The sequence below is a fragment of the Cinclus cinclus genome, chromosome 1 (assembly GCF_963662255.1).
Source record: "Cinclus cinclus chromosome 1, bCinCin1.1, whole genome shotgun sequence".
Classification (NCBI taxonomy): domain Eukaryota; kingdom Metazoa; phylum Chordata; class Aves; order Passeriformes; family Cinclidae; genus Cinclus; species Cinclus cinclus.
The window spans coordinates 112436910-112451669 of record NC_085046.1 but is presented as its reverse complement, the minus strand read 5'-3'; the positions used below and the strand labels follow the sequence as shown (position 1 = coordinate 112451669).

Here is a 14760-nt window from a genome sequence, read left to right as displayed (position 1 = left end):
TTTTTCATTCTATGTAAAGTATCTGATGTAGTTCAGCTTTATCTTAATAATTTGGACCCTTCAAGTAACTCTTTTAAATACAGAATTTTGACTACTTTACATTAACTGGAAAGAAAGTATTCTATTTAAAGAAAAAAAAAAAGATTTAAAAATTTATTTCTTTATTATTGTACTACTTGTATGTATCAGGCTTGAGGGAATGAGGGGATTAAAAATAAAATTAATTACAAAAAGAATTTACAGACAAACATAAAAATAAACCGTACAGGTATTTTATCTCGTCACCAAAGCAACAAGTAAAAAAGTTTTAACTACTTGTTTAATTATAATGTAGAAAACTGAAATGCATGCTGTCTTCTGTGCTATATTGCATTATATTTTTACAGTACATTGCTTATTTCAGTAATACTTCCTTTCTGTTTTCAGACCAACTTTAACACTGTTCTGGCAAGAGAGAAAATGAAAAAAGAAAACATAATTAATGATCTAAGTGACAAATTAAAAGTGCTTACACAACAGCAAGAAAAAGATAAGGGTAAGCAAAGTTCTGAAGAAGTACTCATCTTTTCTAAAAGGACTATTCCATTCTTTGCAGTTTGGTTTTGATCCTTAGTGCTGCTGTAATTAAAAGCAATTCTTTTTATTTGTGTCATAGATTTGATTGAAACACTTTCTGAAGATCGAGCTCGCTTACTTGAAGAGAAGAAGAAGCTTGAAGAAGAAGTTAATAAACTGAGAAGTAGTAATTTTTCTCAATCAACCTACTTGGCAGCAGTGTCAGAAGCTTGTGGAGCTTGTGCAGCTGATGTGCCCACTGACACAGACAGATTGGTTGCTGACTTGGGGGCTGAAGGGAGAATGGACTCCACGATGGAAACCAGTATGATGGCTGTGCAGTAAGTATGGGGCATTAGGGTAGAAATACACAAAGTGTGCTCTCATTCTGGAAAGGTGTGTTCTTGGGTGGTGTGAAGTACGGGTGTATAAAGCGTATTTAACTCTCCCCCTGCCTTTGATGCTCTACCTGAAAATATTCTTTTAAAAATACATGTGCATACAATTGTGGTGTCACAATCACTAGGAATATGTGGGTTTGATGACTTTGAAGATTGCAGCTTGAAGGTGAAACTTGGCCCCCCCCCAATCATGACATAAAAGAATATTCCTAAGTACACAAAATGTAAGTCAAACAGAATGAGAACTGTAATGGTGAATGAGCTGGGAGGCTGCATGTTACTGACACCTCTTTGGAGCAATGTCTCAGTTTCATGTCACTAGCATTTTAAAGAATCCCTGGCTTCTCTTCCCTACCTTTCACAGAATAAACCTGACTGGGAACCTCATTAAGAGGAGCAAGGTTTTTACCAGGGGAGCAAGAATGGAGTAGTTAGATGGACTTACATTGATTTTAGTCTGTCCATCACAACTGATGCTGCTTAACCTAGAATCACATACCCAGAGCACTAAACAGCTTTGTGGAAGTGAAGATGAAAACAGTTGGTCCTTGCCGAACTAAACTTGCACTGATAATAAAACAAGGAGCTACCCTGTCTTTAGCAAAATAACTGTTTCTTAAAGTAATCATTCTAGTCCTGCTCTCTCAAATGTACAAAAAAATTTAAAGTGAGCTTGTGACTAAAAAAATTATGGCTCAGTGTATGATTAGACAGAAACTTGTACAGGTTTCCTGTTGATTATTCTGTTGACTCTCTCTTACATGAGCGTTAAACAGCCTTTTAACTGAAATGAAGTAATGATTAGTATGGTTTAATTATAATCTGTTAGCTTTTCTTAGTATTTTGATTGGATTGGTATCAGGTTTCATCCCAAAACTTGTCCATTTTCTCAACCAAATCAGTTTGGACTAGGAAATACGTTGTTTCATCCCTATTTAAGCTGCTTTTAAAGTATTTTATAACTGTTTTAGAAATTACTGTTTATGGTTTTAAGAAAATATTTGGGATGTTAGCATTATTTTATTTTGCCCCAGTGCTCATTTTATCCCATAGATGAATGGCAAGAAGTAGCAATTTCACAATAGTTTCTCTACCAGAGAGTACCAGGATACTTCAGACTACTTCCCAGTAGCCTTTGAGGTACAGCCTAGGAGAATGGGACATAATAGAGCTGAATTGCAATATCAGGGGTTAGCTGTCAAAGTATGTGGGGCTGTATCTCTCATCCTGGTGTCTTTAAAACAATGCAAAATACCAAGAAATGGCCCCATCTAGCTTGAACTAATCAGTGGCTGAAAATTCACTGTCTTGTTGCAACCAAAGAACCTTCTTGGTTTGAAGAGAGGAAAAATATTCTTAAACACTAGCCAGAAGTATCGATGCTGATTCCTAATGTCTTTCTATGCTGTCCCTCTGTGCTAGCAAATATATAACACTCTTCACTGAGTGAGGATGGCAGGTGGGTGTGGAATAGACAATTTTTGATTATTAAAAAAAAACTGGTTTTTAACCTGTCCATTTTCTTCCTCTTTTAGTGAAAATGTTCATATGTCTGAAGAAAAGCAGAGGATAATGTTGTTAGAAAGGGTGAGTAGATTGTTTGTAAGATTAAGTGTTACAACTAAGTACTTTAAAATATGTACGTGTGAAGTTGTGCTGTGGTCAGTGATATGCTCTGATGCAATATAGTGTCTGGAAGAATTATAAATATTATTTCAGAGGATGTTTTTTCCTTGTACTCTTGGGTCACTTGAGTCATTGTAACTTTTTCGTTGTCACTCTTGGGTCTTGAAATAATTCAAGATAACTATTAAAACATTACTCTTGGCCTATCCTTTTTTTGTTCATATAGGCTTTAGTATGAATGACTCGTGTAATACCTCTTCTTAGGAGTGACAGATCATTGATTCAGAGAATTTCTGTAGAAGTTACAATTTCTTTCTCTAATGAAGCTGTACAAAACAGCTGGACAGGATTTGAGATTGATTTACCAGTTTTTCATGAAAATGGGTAATTTCTCCTCATAGGCTGTGTTCTTGGTAAAATGTGAGATTAATACCTAGTAGTTACACTGGAGTATTTCAGATTCTAGTAATTTTTAACTGTCCAGTCATATCCAACTTCGTTTCAGTTGTCTTTTTAAAGTTGGCTTTTTTTTAAAAAAAAGGTGTCATTAGCTTCCAGCTTTCTAGGATCACTTGGACTAAAATCTGTGACCAAATAAAGAACAGAAATGCTTTCTGTTAATGGATTGTAGCACTCTGTGTTGCAGCTTCCTGGATGTTCCTGACTATGAGCACGTACGTGCTTTTTTCCGTCATCTGATTGCAAGGGATTTGTCATGGCTAGAAGTTATAACATAGTAATATATTACATTTCTTTTTCTGTTCTATCAATGTGTTTTTGTAACTGAAAGAGAAGTATGAGTATGGAGGTAAAATCTTACCAGTGGGGTTTGTAGCACTAGGATAATTACTAGACTTCAAGGGGGGTTTTGCATGTCTTTGTTCAAAATATATTTTAATAATTGGTTTAGAACTGAAAGATGTAGTATTGTACAAGTAGTTGGGCTCTAGTCATATCAGAACTTTTAAAAAAAATGTTTGTACTGGATAAAGTGTAATATCCAATTAATCAGATTAATATTTTCTTGTAGACTTTGCAGTTGAAAGAAGAGGAAAATAAGAGATTAAATCAAAGACTGGTAAGTATTTGTGCAATCCATTTTTAAGCCTCATGAAAAAATAAGAAAAACTTAAAAATGTTAAGTTTCCTGAAATCTAAGAATGTTCTTTTATTAATTTTAAAAATACTTTTAAGGGTTAAACAAGTGGTAAATAGATAACCTGATAACCTTCCAGAGGTACCTGAGCTTAGCCTTCTCATGGAAAAAGATTCACAGGACTGGAGAGTGACTTCTTCCCAAAGAGCACAGACCATCCCGAGTTGGGGTTTAGGGGGTGTTATTTTCCTGGGCACCATGACTTGGTTTTCAGCAGCAGTAGCTTGAAGGCCAGTTACAAGTATATAACTATGCCTTCACTTCAAGCATAATTGGGAGTGTTAACAATAACTTACGGATGGTTTTGGGAAAACTGCACCTGCCAGCTTGGTAAGGTGTGGAACTGTAATGCTGCCTAGTCGCTGGAAATGCAGGCAAGCCACCATTTGAAATACTCAAATACAGTAAATGCTTATGGAAGGAAAAAAAAAATAGTGATAGAGAGCCCTTGATTCCTGCACTAAAAATTCTTCTCCTTTTTATTTATTCCCACTTTATCCTTGCTAGCAGGTCTCAGTTTAAAGTCTTAAAGAAATTCTTGTATGTGTAGGAAACAGGCACATCCTTCGGTTTTGTAAACCTCTCTGTAGATTTCCTGAATCAAACTCTTGATCTGTCACATTACACATGGAAGAAACACTTGTGTACAAGACAAATAGAAGATTATTCTTGTTATGATAAATACAAAGCCATGTAGGAGAAATTGGCAGTTCATTGGTCTCTAAACCAATTCAAATTTGATTTCTAAATGGGCATAGGAACTTCATATCTTTTCAATTTCTTACTTATAAAAAGAGTTTTTACATAGATAAGTTTATTATATGTCTCTTCATCCTTCTTTCCCCCTCCTTTTTAATGCACTTCTAAAATTGAAATATACAGCAACACTTAAATACCAATTTATTTCTATTGAGGTACTTCAGATGAGGAGCTCAGAAGGCATTCTGTGTGAAAAAGTACATCTTCCTAGGTCACTGACTTTTGCAGAAGAACTTGTGGGTTACTTCTATAGTGAACATAAAGGAGCTCCTTTTACTACTTGGAATGTTATTACGAGATTTTTTTTTTTTGCAGTAAATGAATTACTGAGAAAGGGAACCATTTTTCTTTTTAAAAGCTATTATGATTGTATTCATAAAACATTCTTTACTTGATTTTATTGTAATTATTCTCAACACTCTAATTTGTTCTGCTTTTCTTGAAGTTAGAAATTAAGGAAAAATGCAGAAATCAAGTTATTTTGTATTTTCATTTAACACTTGTTCTAGTTTGAAAAAATAGCAAAAAATTATCTGCTCTGGGTATTTGAGGCGAACTCTCAAACACTTTTGTGAACAGTCCAAGCAAATTTGACAAATTTCATGCTAGCTGCAACTTTTTTAAGAAAGAAAGGTAGCCTTAAAAAAAAAATAAAATCTGAAGTTGGATCCTGTAAGAAAACTGCCGAAAGTGTCATCAGAATTTGAGTGGTTTCTGTGATGTACAGCATTCGATTTGGACCCATTCTTTAAAGAAATTAAGAAAATGAGCTGTGAATAGGCTTCAAGCTCATACGAAGACAGAGGCTGGTACTGCCTCTGGGGAAGGCAGGGGGCAACATTGACAATAGGAACGAAATTCACTGGAGGGAACGATATTTGAGTTACAGCTGAAAAGTCACATGCTAAACTTCAAGTGTGAGCAATCTAGATTTGAATAGCATATATAAATGGTCCAGGAAGTTGGAAGGGATGGAAAATCTGCAGGACCTCTAGTCAGAGTTTCTGTGGAGCAGTTATGAATTGTCTTTTGTAAGTAGGTTACCAGAGGGTAATGGACCTGATACGTTTACATCTAAACAGCTTGCCCAGTTGCTTGACAGTATTCCTTTAGAGTTAGAAGCAGCCTTTACTACCCATTGTCATTTCTTGTTATCACAGTTGTTATAGAAACTTTGTGTGCACTTACTTTTATTTTTAGGTCTTGCTTGTCTTATTGAAGTTAATCTATGTGCCAGTATGCTATTAATTTAAACAGAATTAAAGGCAAATATACATGTAAGAGATAATTCGTATGTCCAAAACCTTACAGAATTGAACCTTTGTTCTTAGTAAATCTGACTTCAGTTTTGTTCCAGGGAGTGCTGCCCTGTTGATTACAATGAACTTCAGATTGTGACAGTTTGTGGAAAAATTGAGAGATTATGTTGAGATCAAGATCTAGAGTTTAAATGTAATAAATATTTAATCTCTGGTGTCCTACCACCAGCCTTTTCTAGTGCCAGTGACTTCTCTGTTAGAATGGGCGGTTTTGTCATAGGTCTTGTGTATGCCCAGAATAAATCTTCATTGGCACTGATATGAAAAGCCCATCCCAGTTTTAAATAATGAGGGAGAAGTTAGTTATGCAGGAACTTTTATAATCAAGGGTAGTTATTTTTCAAAAAGTACAATAATGAAAACTAGAACCAAATTGCAAACAACCAAACTTGCTAAGAATGGAGTGACAAAAGTATGGTGGGTTTTCTGAGTGAATGTAAAATCTGCAAGACTAGGCACTGTTTGAAATCAACGAAAAGTCATCTTGATGTAGTCATACCTGTAAGGTACATTTCATCATAACTTGCCAGTACTTTATAGCTTTTCTCTCTTTTTTTTTTTTTTCAGATGTCCCAAAGCATGTCGTCAGTATCCTCGAGACACTCTGAAAAAATAGCAATTAGAGAGTAAGTACATGCTAATTTTCATATAAACAGATGGATATGTTTTCAATGAAATAAGTGCATAGTTAATGCTACAGTTCTTCTTCTTCTGTGGTGAAAAGATGCATAAATCATTATAATTTAGCCATCAGCTATTGAACAATCCCAGCTGAGTATAAATCAAATTTTATAAAGCCTTTTTATAAACAATAAAATGGCCTTTTTTAATTCTCTCAGTGACTTTCTTGAATTCTGTACTTCGTGGGATTTCAAGAATTCTGAAGGTTTTCTTTAGATTATTTTTTTATCTTTAACCTTGAAGTCATGCTAAGAAAAAAGAAATCTATTCATCCTGAATGTGCATAGTGCTGTATTATATTTCAAGAGAAGTCTTACCTTCCTGAAGTTTTTGAAATTCTTGTCTTACTCTAACAGAATGAAATAAAATTAACTCGAACATTTGTTTTATCATATACAAACATTTTGTATTATCAATCTGTTAGCAGCTGCATGTAGAATTGTTGCTGGAAAAAGTATTCTTGTAAAATGTGAAAGCTACAGACAACTTCTTAATTAATATTAGGCTTATAAATTATTTGAGTAATAGAAAAAATCTTTTGAGAAAGAAAACCTGTACAGATTTTTCTATTAATGTTTTCTGAATTGCTCCTATTTCCATTTTTGCTGTAACAAGATCGATCAGCAGGTGAAGAATCATTTTTTCCCCTGTAGCATCTGAAAATCCTTGCCAGTGTCTTGGTAGTTTTGAGAAGGAAAATGGTGTGAAAGAAGAATTCATCTGTCCAGTAGAGATGATTTTAAGTCAATATAGCCTGTCTTCATAGTAAGTTCAGGCAGAGAAGTTTGGAGTGTTGTTTATTTAATCCAAAAATGAACTTTAAAGATGACAATCTAAATTTCTGCAGTTGACTGACTGTGTATCTGTAGTCTCCTCCTATGGAGAAGTTTTTTATTTTCTTTGCATTTCCTCCCTCGTTCCCAGAGGAGTAGTAATGTTTATTAGAGCTTCCTCATGATCTAATTTATAGCTGTTATAGACTTCATTTCATACATGGGCAAATAATTGACTTCCAACACTTTTTACACCATGGAACAAGAAGTTTGGAGACAGTTCTTTGAATTCTGTTACTGAAATAAGTAGTGAAAACTGGGCTTCTTATGTTGGCTTCCATGATGTGGGGAAGAAGAAGTGTTTTAAAACTTCTTTTTTGCACAGTTGCCACAATGTTTCTTTAGTCTTTCATCATTTGATTAAAGATGAAGACTTCATTCCTTCTTTGTTTTATGTGCTTAAAATTTTAAGATTGAAAGCCACATAAATGTTTTTGCTGTTTTTCTGTGTTCGAATTTGCTTCAGTTTAAAACAACAAAAAATGTTTGTAAACACTACTACACAGTGATGGTTGCTCTAAGTATTGGTGAATAAAAAGAATACAAAATTGAAACCTTAGCATTTAGTTAGGTACATCTGATTATCTTTTAAAGCAAAACTGACAGTTCTTTTGAGAAAAATAATTTGAGCTGATGGGTGTAGAACATTTCAAAAACACCTTTTGAAGATAGCCTGCTTTTATTGACTTCAGAAAATCGATGTATATGAGTTGACGTAGCAAATTGAAATGTCTGCTGCTATTCAACTTTGTCTCATGCAATACATGGGGGGGAAATGTAGTGTAATTAATGTAATTTCAAGATTCTGTGGGGTTCTTTTAGTTAACTTCTGTGGTTTTATTTTTTTTCCCCTCCAGTTTTCAGGTTGGTGATTTGGTTCTCATTATCTTGGATGAAAGGCATGACAACTACGTGTTGTTTACTGTTAGTCCAACCTTGTATTTCTTGCACTCTGAGTCCCTTGCTGCATTGGATCTCAAACCAGGTGAGTGTGGTAAGTGTCACATTTTTTTCTAATTTTTATCTTCTCTTACAAATAACACTCTTAACTTTCTAACACCAAATTATTTTTTAAGCATGGATGTGATAAATACAAGAAGTATGTAATGGTTGTCAGCTATCTTTGTAGCTTTTGCTGCTTGTTCTGGTGCAAAATATTTTCCAAAACAGAGCTTTTTAAATGAAAAATTTATGTAGATGTTAATCTTGAAAAACTGGGGAGAAATATCTGCATCTTCAAAGTAAGCTGTAAAAAAACCAAAAAGGAGAATATGCCAATTTAGTACACACAGAGTATGTTAATATTCCCATCAGGCTACTTTATTATTTATGCTGAGTAGTTAGATAAAAAAATGTATACAACAGTATATGGGAATTTGCAAGCAATATTTTTGCTCATACTTTTCCCACCAAATTAAAATGGTATTTATTATAAATTTTTGGAGAAGACTTTTTGTATTTCTTTGTTGATGTTCAAGTTGATGGCACATTTACTTTTTTTCTCACTTAATTTTCAAGGCTGTTTGTTGGCTTTTTTTGTTTTTGGCAGCAATCTAAACTTAGCTAAATTGAAGTATTTTTAAATGTGGAAAAATAACTATACTCTCCATTAAACCCTGAACTAAATGAAATGGATTCATGGAAGTGCCTTTAAACTGTCACAGTTTTTTGTAAACCCACCTGTGCTCCCAACTTTGTAAAAACATTTTAAGAATATGCATCAAAAGAAAATGTGAATTAATTCTAACTTATTGGTGAAAGTTTCTGTGGTATTGCATGTCACAAGCTGCCAAATAATTTCCCTGCGCAGACTCGCTTGTAGATTGCAGTTATGATAAAAGATGATAGAGCTTGTGTAGCCTCCAGAAGACCATTAAGCCCCAACTGGATTCTGAGTTTGCTGAAGGATCTGTGCCATGTGTCATCTGTGAAACATAAGGGGAAAATTACTGTCTTGATTCCAGGTGTAATATATTCTCAACTATGGAATTAGTAGTGCATGCATAGCTGTGTGAAATACAGTAGACTTTTCTTACTGGTTTTTTACATCTGTAAGGTAAAAGCCATGTCATTTTGTATCTTACTGGGAGTACTTAATTCACTGACCTGTCTGTTTTCAAATGGACTTAGCTTGCTCTGGTCCTTACCAATTGCTGAACAGTTAATCTCAAATCTGAGAAAACTGCACATAAAACGAACATAAAGGCTTACCAATTGCGTGAGGGACTCGTTTGTCTCTGTCTCACTGCTTCAGGAAACCATGTCTTGATTCTACTCCTGCATCAGGGAAGTGGGGAAAATGAAATTCAGAACAGTAGTTGTATTTGTGATAGGTTAAAATTGATATTGGCCTAGCTACTGCAGATTATTGTTCTAATGGCCTCCAAAATATTGCATTTAAACATGACCTTACTTAATGTTTGTTCATTTATTCAAACTGAGTTTTTTTGGTTTTTTTAAATTCTGCTTTTAATGAAAAAATAATGCAATGTCCTGGTACCTCTAATTACTTATCCAAAATATTAAATATATTTTCTCTTTAGCATCAGGTGCATCAAGGAGACCCTGGGTGCTAGGAAAAGTGATGGAAAAGGAATATTGCCAGGCAAAAAAGGTAAGAAAATAGTAATGAGAAATCATCTGTGATTAATAGAGAAGAGAGTTTTAGTATTTTTTGGAGTTGTGAAAAATTCTCTCTGCAGAAGATGTTAGATAAAAATTGCCCTAAGTTCTGCTATTCCTGCTTTAGAGTCAGTGAATAGCAAGAGTAGGGGAACCAGAAGAGCTGAGTGAGCAGCGGGTTGGGTATTTGCATCCATGCTGTCCAGAGCCTTGCCAGACTCATAAGGGTCTCCTGAATACTGAGATACTGAGTAGTGGGAATCAGTTTGAGCTTAAAAATGCAAAAATCAGTAGAATAATTCCACTTTTTTTTTCTTTTTTTTTTTTTTTTTTTTTGTAGGCACAAAACAGATTCAAAGTTCCTTTGGGTACAAAATTCTACAGAGTGAAAGCAGTACCATGGAACAAGAAAGTATAACACAACAAAGTTTTAGTTCATTCTGTCTCTATTGTTTTTTGACTTGTCCTTCAGTGCTCGTTCATCGCTCCAAATATCAGGCCATCTTTTTATACTGAGCTCATGTGACAAGATATGTCATCTATATACTGCTTTTACTTTTTAACAGGTGACATTTTAGAAGTTCATCAGAAACTCTGGCCCTAACTGCTTCGATTTTTTTACCCAGATAACTTTTGAGTGTGGACCAAATGAGTTCATTTTCTCGAAGGGCAACCACATGAAACATGGTTTGTTTGCCATGTTAATTGCCTGTTAAATATCCATTAGCTTGTATTTAGATGTTAAATGTTAGTTACCATTATTACCAGCATATGTCCTTTTGTGAAATCATTATCAAAGTACTTGCACTCTTTAACAGATTCTTTATATGTGTAAAATTCATCAACTATTTAAAGAAGGTGTTCATTGCATGCAGATAATCATATAATTTTTCTTCAACATGAGTTTGCCTCAGTAGATGAATAAAGATAACTACTGCAGCTTGTTTCATTACATGAAAATGCTCTTTAATGTTAAAAAACCCTTGTAATTTGGTGGACTGATTTTGAAAATCAGTCACAGTTACATCTGCAATCTTCAAAAGCACTTTCGATGGATTGATCACACAGATTCTGAAGGGAAGACACCTGTGCTGTTTATTCAAGGTGAAGCACTTGTTCTTCCCAAGAAAACAGAAGTCTTGTATTAATCTATTTAGAAAAATCATATTGATGAAATTGTATTTCATGGTTGAGTTTCAGGAAAAAACTCATTGTACATTAACCATACAAGAGTCATTTAAGTAACAAATTATTGTAATTGTAAAAGACATGTAGAATTTTAAAACAATAAAGATTTGAAACTGTATGTGTTGGAAGTATTTGTGTGCCTTTTAAATACTATCTCTAATATTTATTTCATGTTAGTCTGTTGCATCTTCTCTGTGATTTCTCCAGCTGTTTCATTACATAGAAATACCCAGATTTTCTATGAGAGGTAGTAATTTTCAAAAACATTTGGGAATTACAAGAATTACCTTGTAATCATAAAAATGAATTTAAGTAGACAGAAGTTTTCATTTTGCCAGCATATAGAATGGATGAAGGACATTTTTAGTAGTGATACTGCCTACATTTTTAAAATGTAGTCTTATTTATTTTTAATAACATTATAAAAGGGATGTATTATAAATATGTAGCCAGTGGGAAGTAAAATTTTGAGTTCAGCTATGAGTTTATGCCTAGGATTCAATGCATAGTTATTCAGCTGTGATTTATCTTCACGTGTGGAGTGAAAGAGGAAGAAAAAAAGAAACGACCACTGAAAATCTCAGTGTTTCTGCTCATGTGTTGCAAATATTTCTCTAGACTTATTAGTCCAAAATATCCAGAAACATCTGTATATGCTTTATTTAAAATTTTGTTCCATAAAAATTTTAAGTTCAGATTTTTATGAAATGCATGGGCTTGTAACTGTATCATATCTTTGATTAAATAAATCTGAGACAATTTATATGTGGAAAATAATGTCATTTCATCAAGTTGCGTTCTTACCTGGTTGTTTAATTTACTAGTTGATGTACTGTCTTTTTAAATTTAGTTTTCAAATGTGCATTGAATGGTATTATATTCAAGAATGGTATTACCATGGCTGAGTACTGTCCAGTGTCAAATGTGTAAATAGTATAGATCTGTAGGACATGTTTAATGCATAAAAAAGGCAAGCAAAAGAAACAACCCATCGTGCAATTTTTTAAAATAATTGAATTTTTTGCATTCAGCTAATTGGGAATTCAGTTCTGTCTGCAGTTTGGTGCAGTCTTGTTCCTTAAGTCAACTGAGTCACAAGTGGTTTAAAAAGTTGCATACATAGCATAATTAATTTTTTTTGATATGACTGATGTTTAGAAGCCTTGATGCCTTTTAGCCATTGACAAAACTTTCCCAGCCTCAGATACTACTGCTGTGAATACTATAGGTCTTCCAGGGCTTAGTTATCTCTTGGAAGCTATCAGGCTTTGCTAAGAGGCACTGAATCGTTCTGTTTCTTGGAGGGCAGTTACTCCTTGAGTAGCAGCAATGAAACTGTGTAGTAAAAGGCAGTCCAGTGCTATAACATAAGACCCCACTCTTTTGCTATTGAGTAGTCTACTTCAAAGATAACTAAAATGTTGCCTAAAGTTATCTCCATGGAGGAAAGGACATGTTGTCAATCAAGTTCTTATAAGTTGGATAAAAGTGCTAATTTGACGATGGCCCTACAAGCAAGCGGCACCCCTTTTAGGGCATACAAAAATAAGCATTTCTCTTATACTGAGAGTCATTAAGCACTAAGGTTTATGTGTCTTTCTGCTTTGTGTTGATGACATACCATGAAGTGCATATGTTGTAGGTTCTGAGATGGTGCCCAGAGTGCTGAAGTAAGGTGAGTACAGAACTCGTGCTCAGAATTGACCTCCTCGCCAAAAAACCTCAGAAATTTCTTCATCTTTGTCTATAAAAACAGCTAAGCTTTCTAGTCTTATTTTACTGTTGCCTAGATTAAAAATACATACTTTTGAGCTTATATATGGACAGTAGCAGTGATGATTTATGATACTGTGAAAGTTGGCTTGATTTCTAGTTTAAGATAAAAAGACATGACTGAGGTTTATATAACTCAGTAACACATGAACAATATATGAAAGTGAACTTGGGAAGCACCTAAATAAATTGATTAAAATAAAGTGCTGTAATGCAAACTATAAGGGAAGAAAAACTCCTTCCCTGCTGATATCTGCCACTTAAAAGGATGCCAGGATGTATCTGTTATTGTTACATGACATCATATTTTTAAAATATAAATAAACAGCAGTGGCTTTGGGTTTTATGAATATTTGTCATGTGTTTCATTTTATAATCTTTATGTATATTCAAAATGGAAATTCTGTCAAACAAACTCCTAATGTATTCAGTAATGATTCTGAACAGTCATTGAGAAAAATGTAGTTTACATATTTTTTGTATGTCACAGCCTTACTAGTTCTTGAAAGTATGTTTGTTATGTACCACCTATGTGCTTCATCTTGCTCCATAATAAAACGTTGTGTATAGCTATATAATTTGGATGAGGAGCATGGTCAGGAGGGATGGGGAAAAGTTCGAGGATAAATATGATGATCTCAAATTTCTCTAATTCTTTTGTGGAGCAGCGTGCTGAAAACTTAGTGAATACTAAAAAGAAAAGCCTCTTTTGCTACTGCTAATACATGTTTATTCAAAGTCTGGCTTTAGAGAGAGGAAACTTAGTTTTCTGAACTGCAGAAAGGAAAATGAATGGTAGAGGAAGTTGATTGAAAGCAAATGCTGTCCTGCAGAGTTAACACAGAAGGGATGTGATAATTTAAAAGGGAATTTTTTTCCCCCATATTCCTGGAAAGCTATATCCATTTGCATACTGAGAAGCATATCAGTTTTTGCACCGCTCTGCAGTCAGTCTCCTGTCAGGACCTTGTGCTGTTTGGAATTCAGGTGTGTTGCATTTGAATCTTAAGATGGTCTGAGTAGGACCATTTTTACACTGAAGTATGCACTTTTCCCTGTTACCTGTGTTGCATTGTAGAACTGGGACGTCTGCCCTCTGCAGAATTTCACGTGCCTTTTTACAGTGCCGGTTTTCTTTGTGACCTACATTGCACCCTTGTTTCATGGAGTTTAGCTAGAAGCCAGATTGGCTGTAAGCAGCTATGGCAAGAATAGATTAGTACTTTGGAGTGCTGTTCCATTCCTATATTTTTTTTCATTAATAGATTGTAACGCAGGGAATTACTGCTTAGTGGCAAATGACTAATTCCAGAAGTGGCGCGTTCTCTGTACGAGCTTCCTTGCCTTCTCAAGCCTTTTAAACTTTGGTGGTGGGTCTCAGCTCTGCATTTTAAGGTCACTGATGTCTTTAGCTCACTTTGCAAGCCATTCTGCAGTCCTGAAGCAGCGATGATAAGTGATAAACAGTTACTTTCTTTAGCATGCACTCATTAACACTCATTCATATTAACAACATCCACATAAAATGCTGAGTAGCATGGGAAAGTCTAGTCCCTAGACCCCAAATACTGGCTGAGAATTGAGTTCAGTGTTGATGCTCTCAAGTAGCATCAGATTTTGAGAACAGTTGAGGTTGTAAGGAGCCTCCTGAGGTTGTGTTGTCCAGCTCTCTGCTGTGGCTGGAGTCCTGGGACGTTTTAAATAAAGGTCTTCAGTTTGCAATTAATTTAGCAATTGAATGTTACAAAGATTCAATTTAGTCCTTTGTTTCAAGGCCTGAATTGAAGCTACTGTTTAATTTGAGTAATTTTTAAATTCTCCTGTATTTCTGGCTCAATTTTTCTGAA

At 34.5% G+C, this 14760-nt stretch overlaps 1 protein-coding gene across 4 annotated transcripts in view; it reads left to right on the top strand.

The window, feature by feature from the left end:
- Positions 1-11258, top strand: part of RB1CC1 (RB1 inducible coiled-coil 1) — a 64661-nt gene extending 53403 nt beyond the window's left edge. For 3 of the 4 annotated variants that reach the window (XM_062488951.1, XM_062488964.1, XM_062488970.1), the window contains 8 exons: positions 427-535; positions 656-896; positions 2492-2543; positions 3613-3660; positions 6384-6442; positions 8188-8324; positions 9874-9944; positions 10293-11258. In XM_062488951.1, the coding sequence (XP_062344935.1) occupies positions 427-535; positions 656-896; positions 2492-2543; positions 3613-3660; positions 6384-6442; positions 8188-8324; positions 9874-9944; positions 10293-10370 (795 nt within the window). In that variant the 3' untranslated portion in view covers positions 10371-11258. The remainder of the gene's footprint in view (positions 1-426; positions 536-655; positions 897-2491; positions 2544-3612; positions 3661-6383; positions 6443-8187; positions 8325-9873; positions 9945-10292) is intronic. The other variant, XM_062488959.1, reaches the window with a different exon arrangement.
- The last annotated feature ends 3502 nt before the right edge of the window (positions 11259-14760 follow it).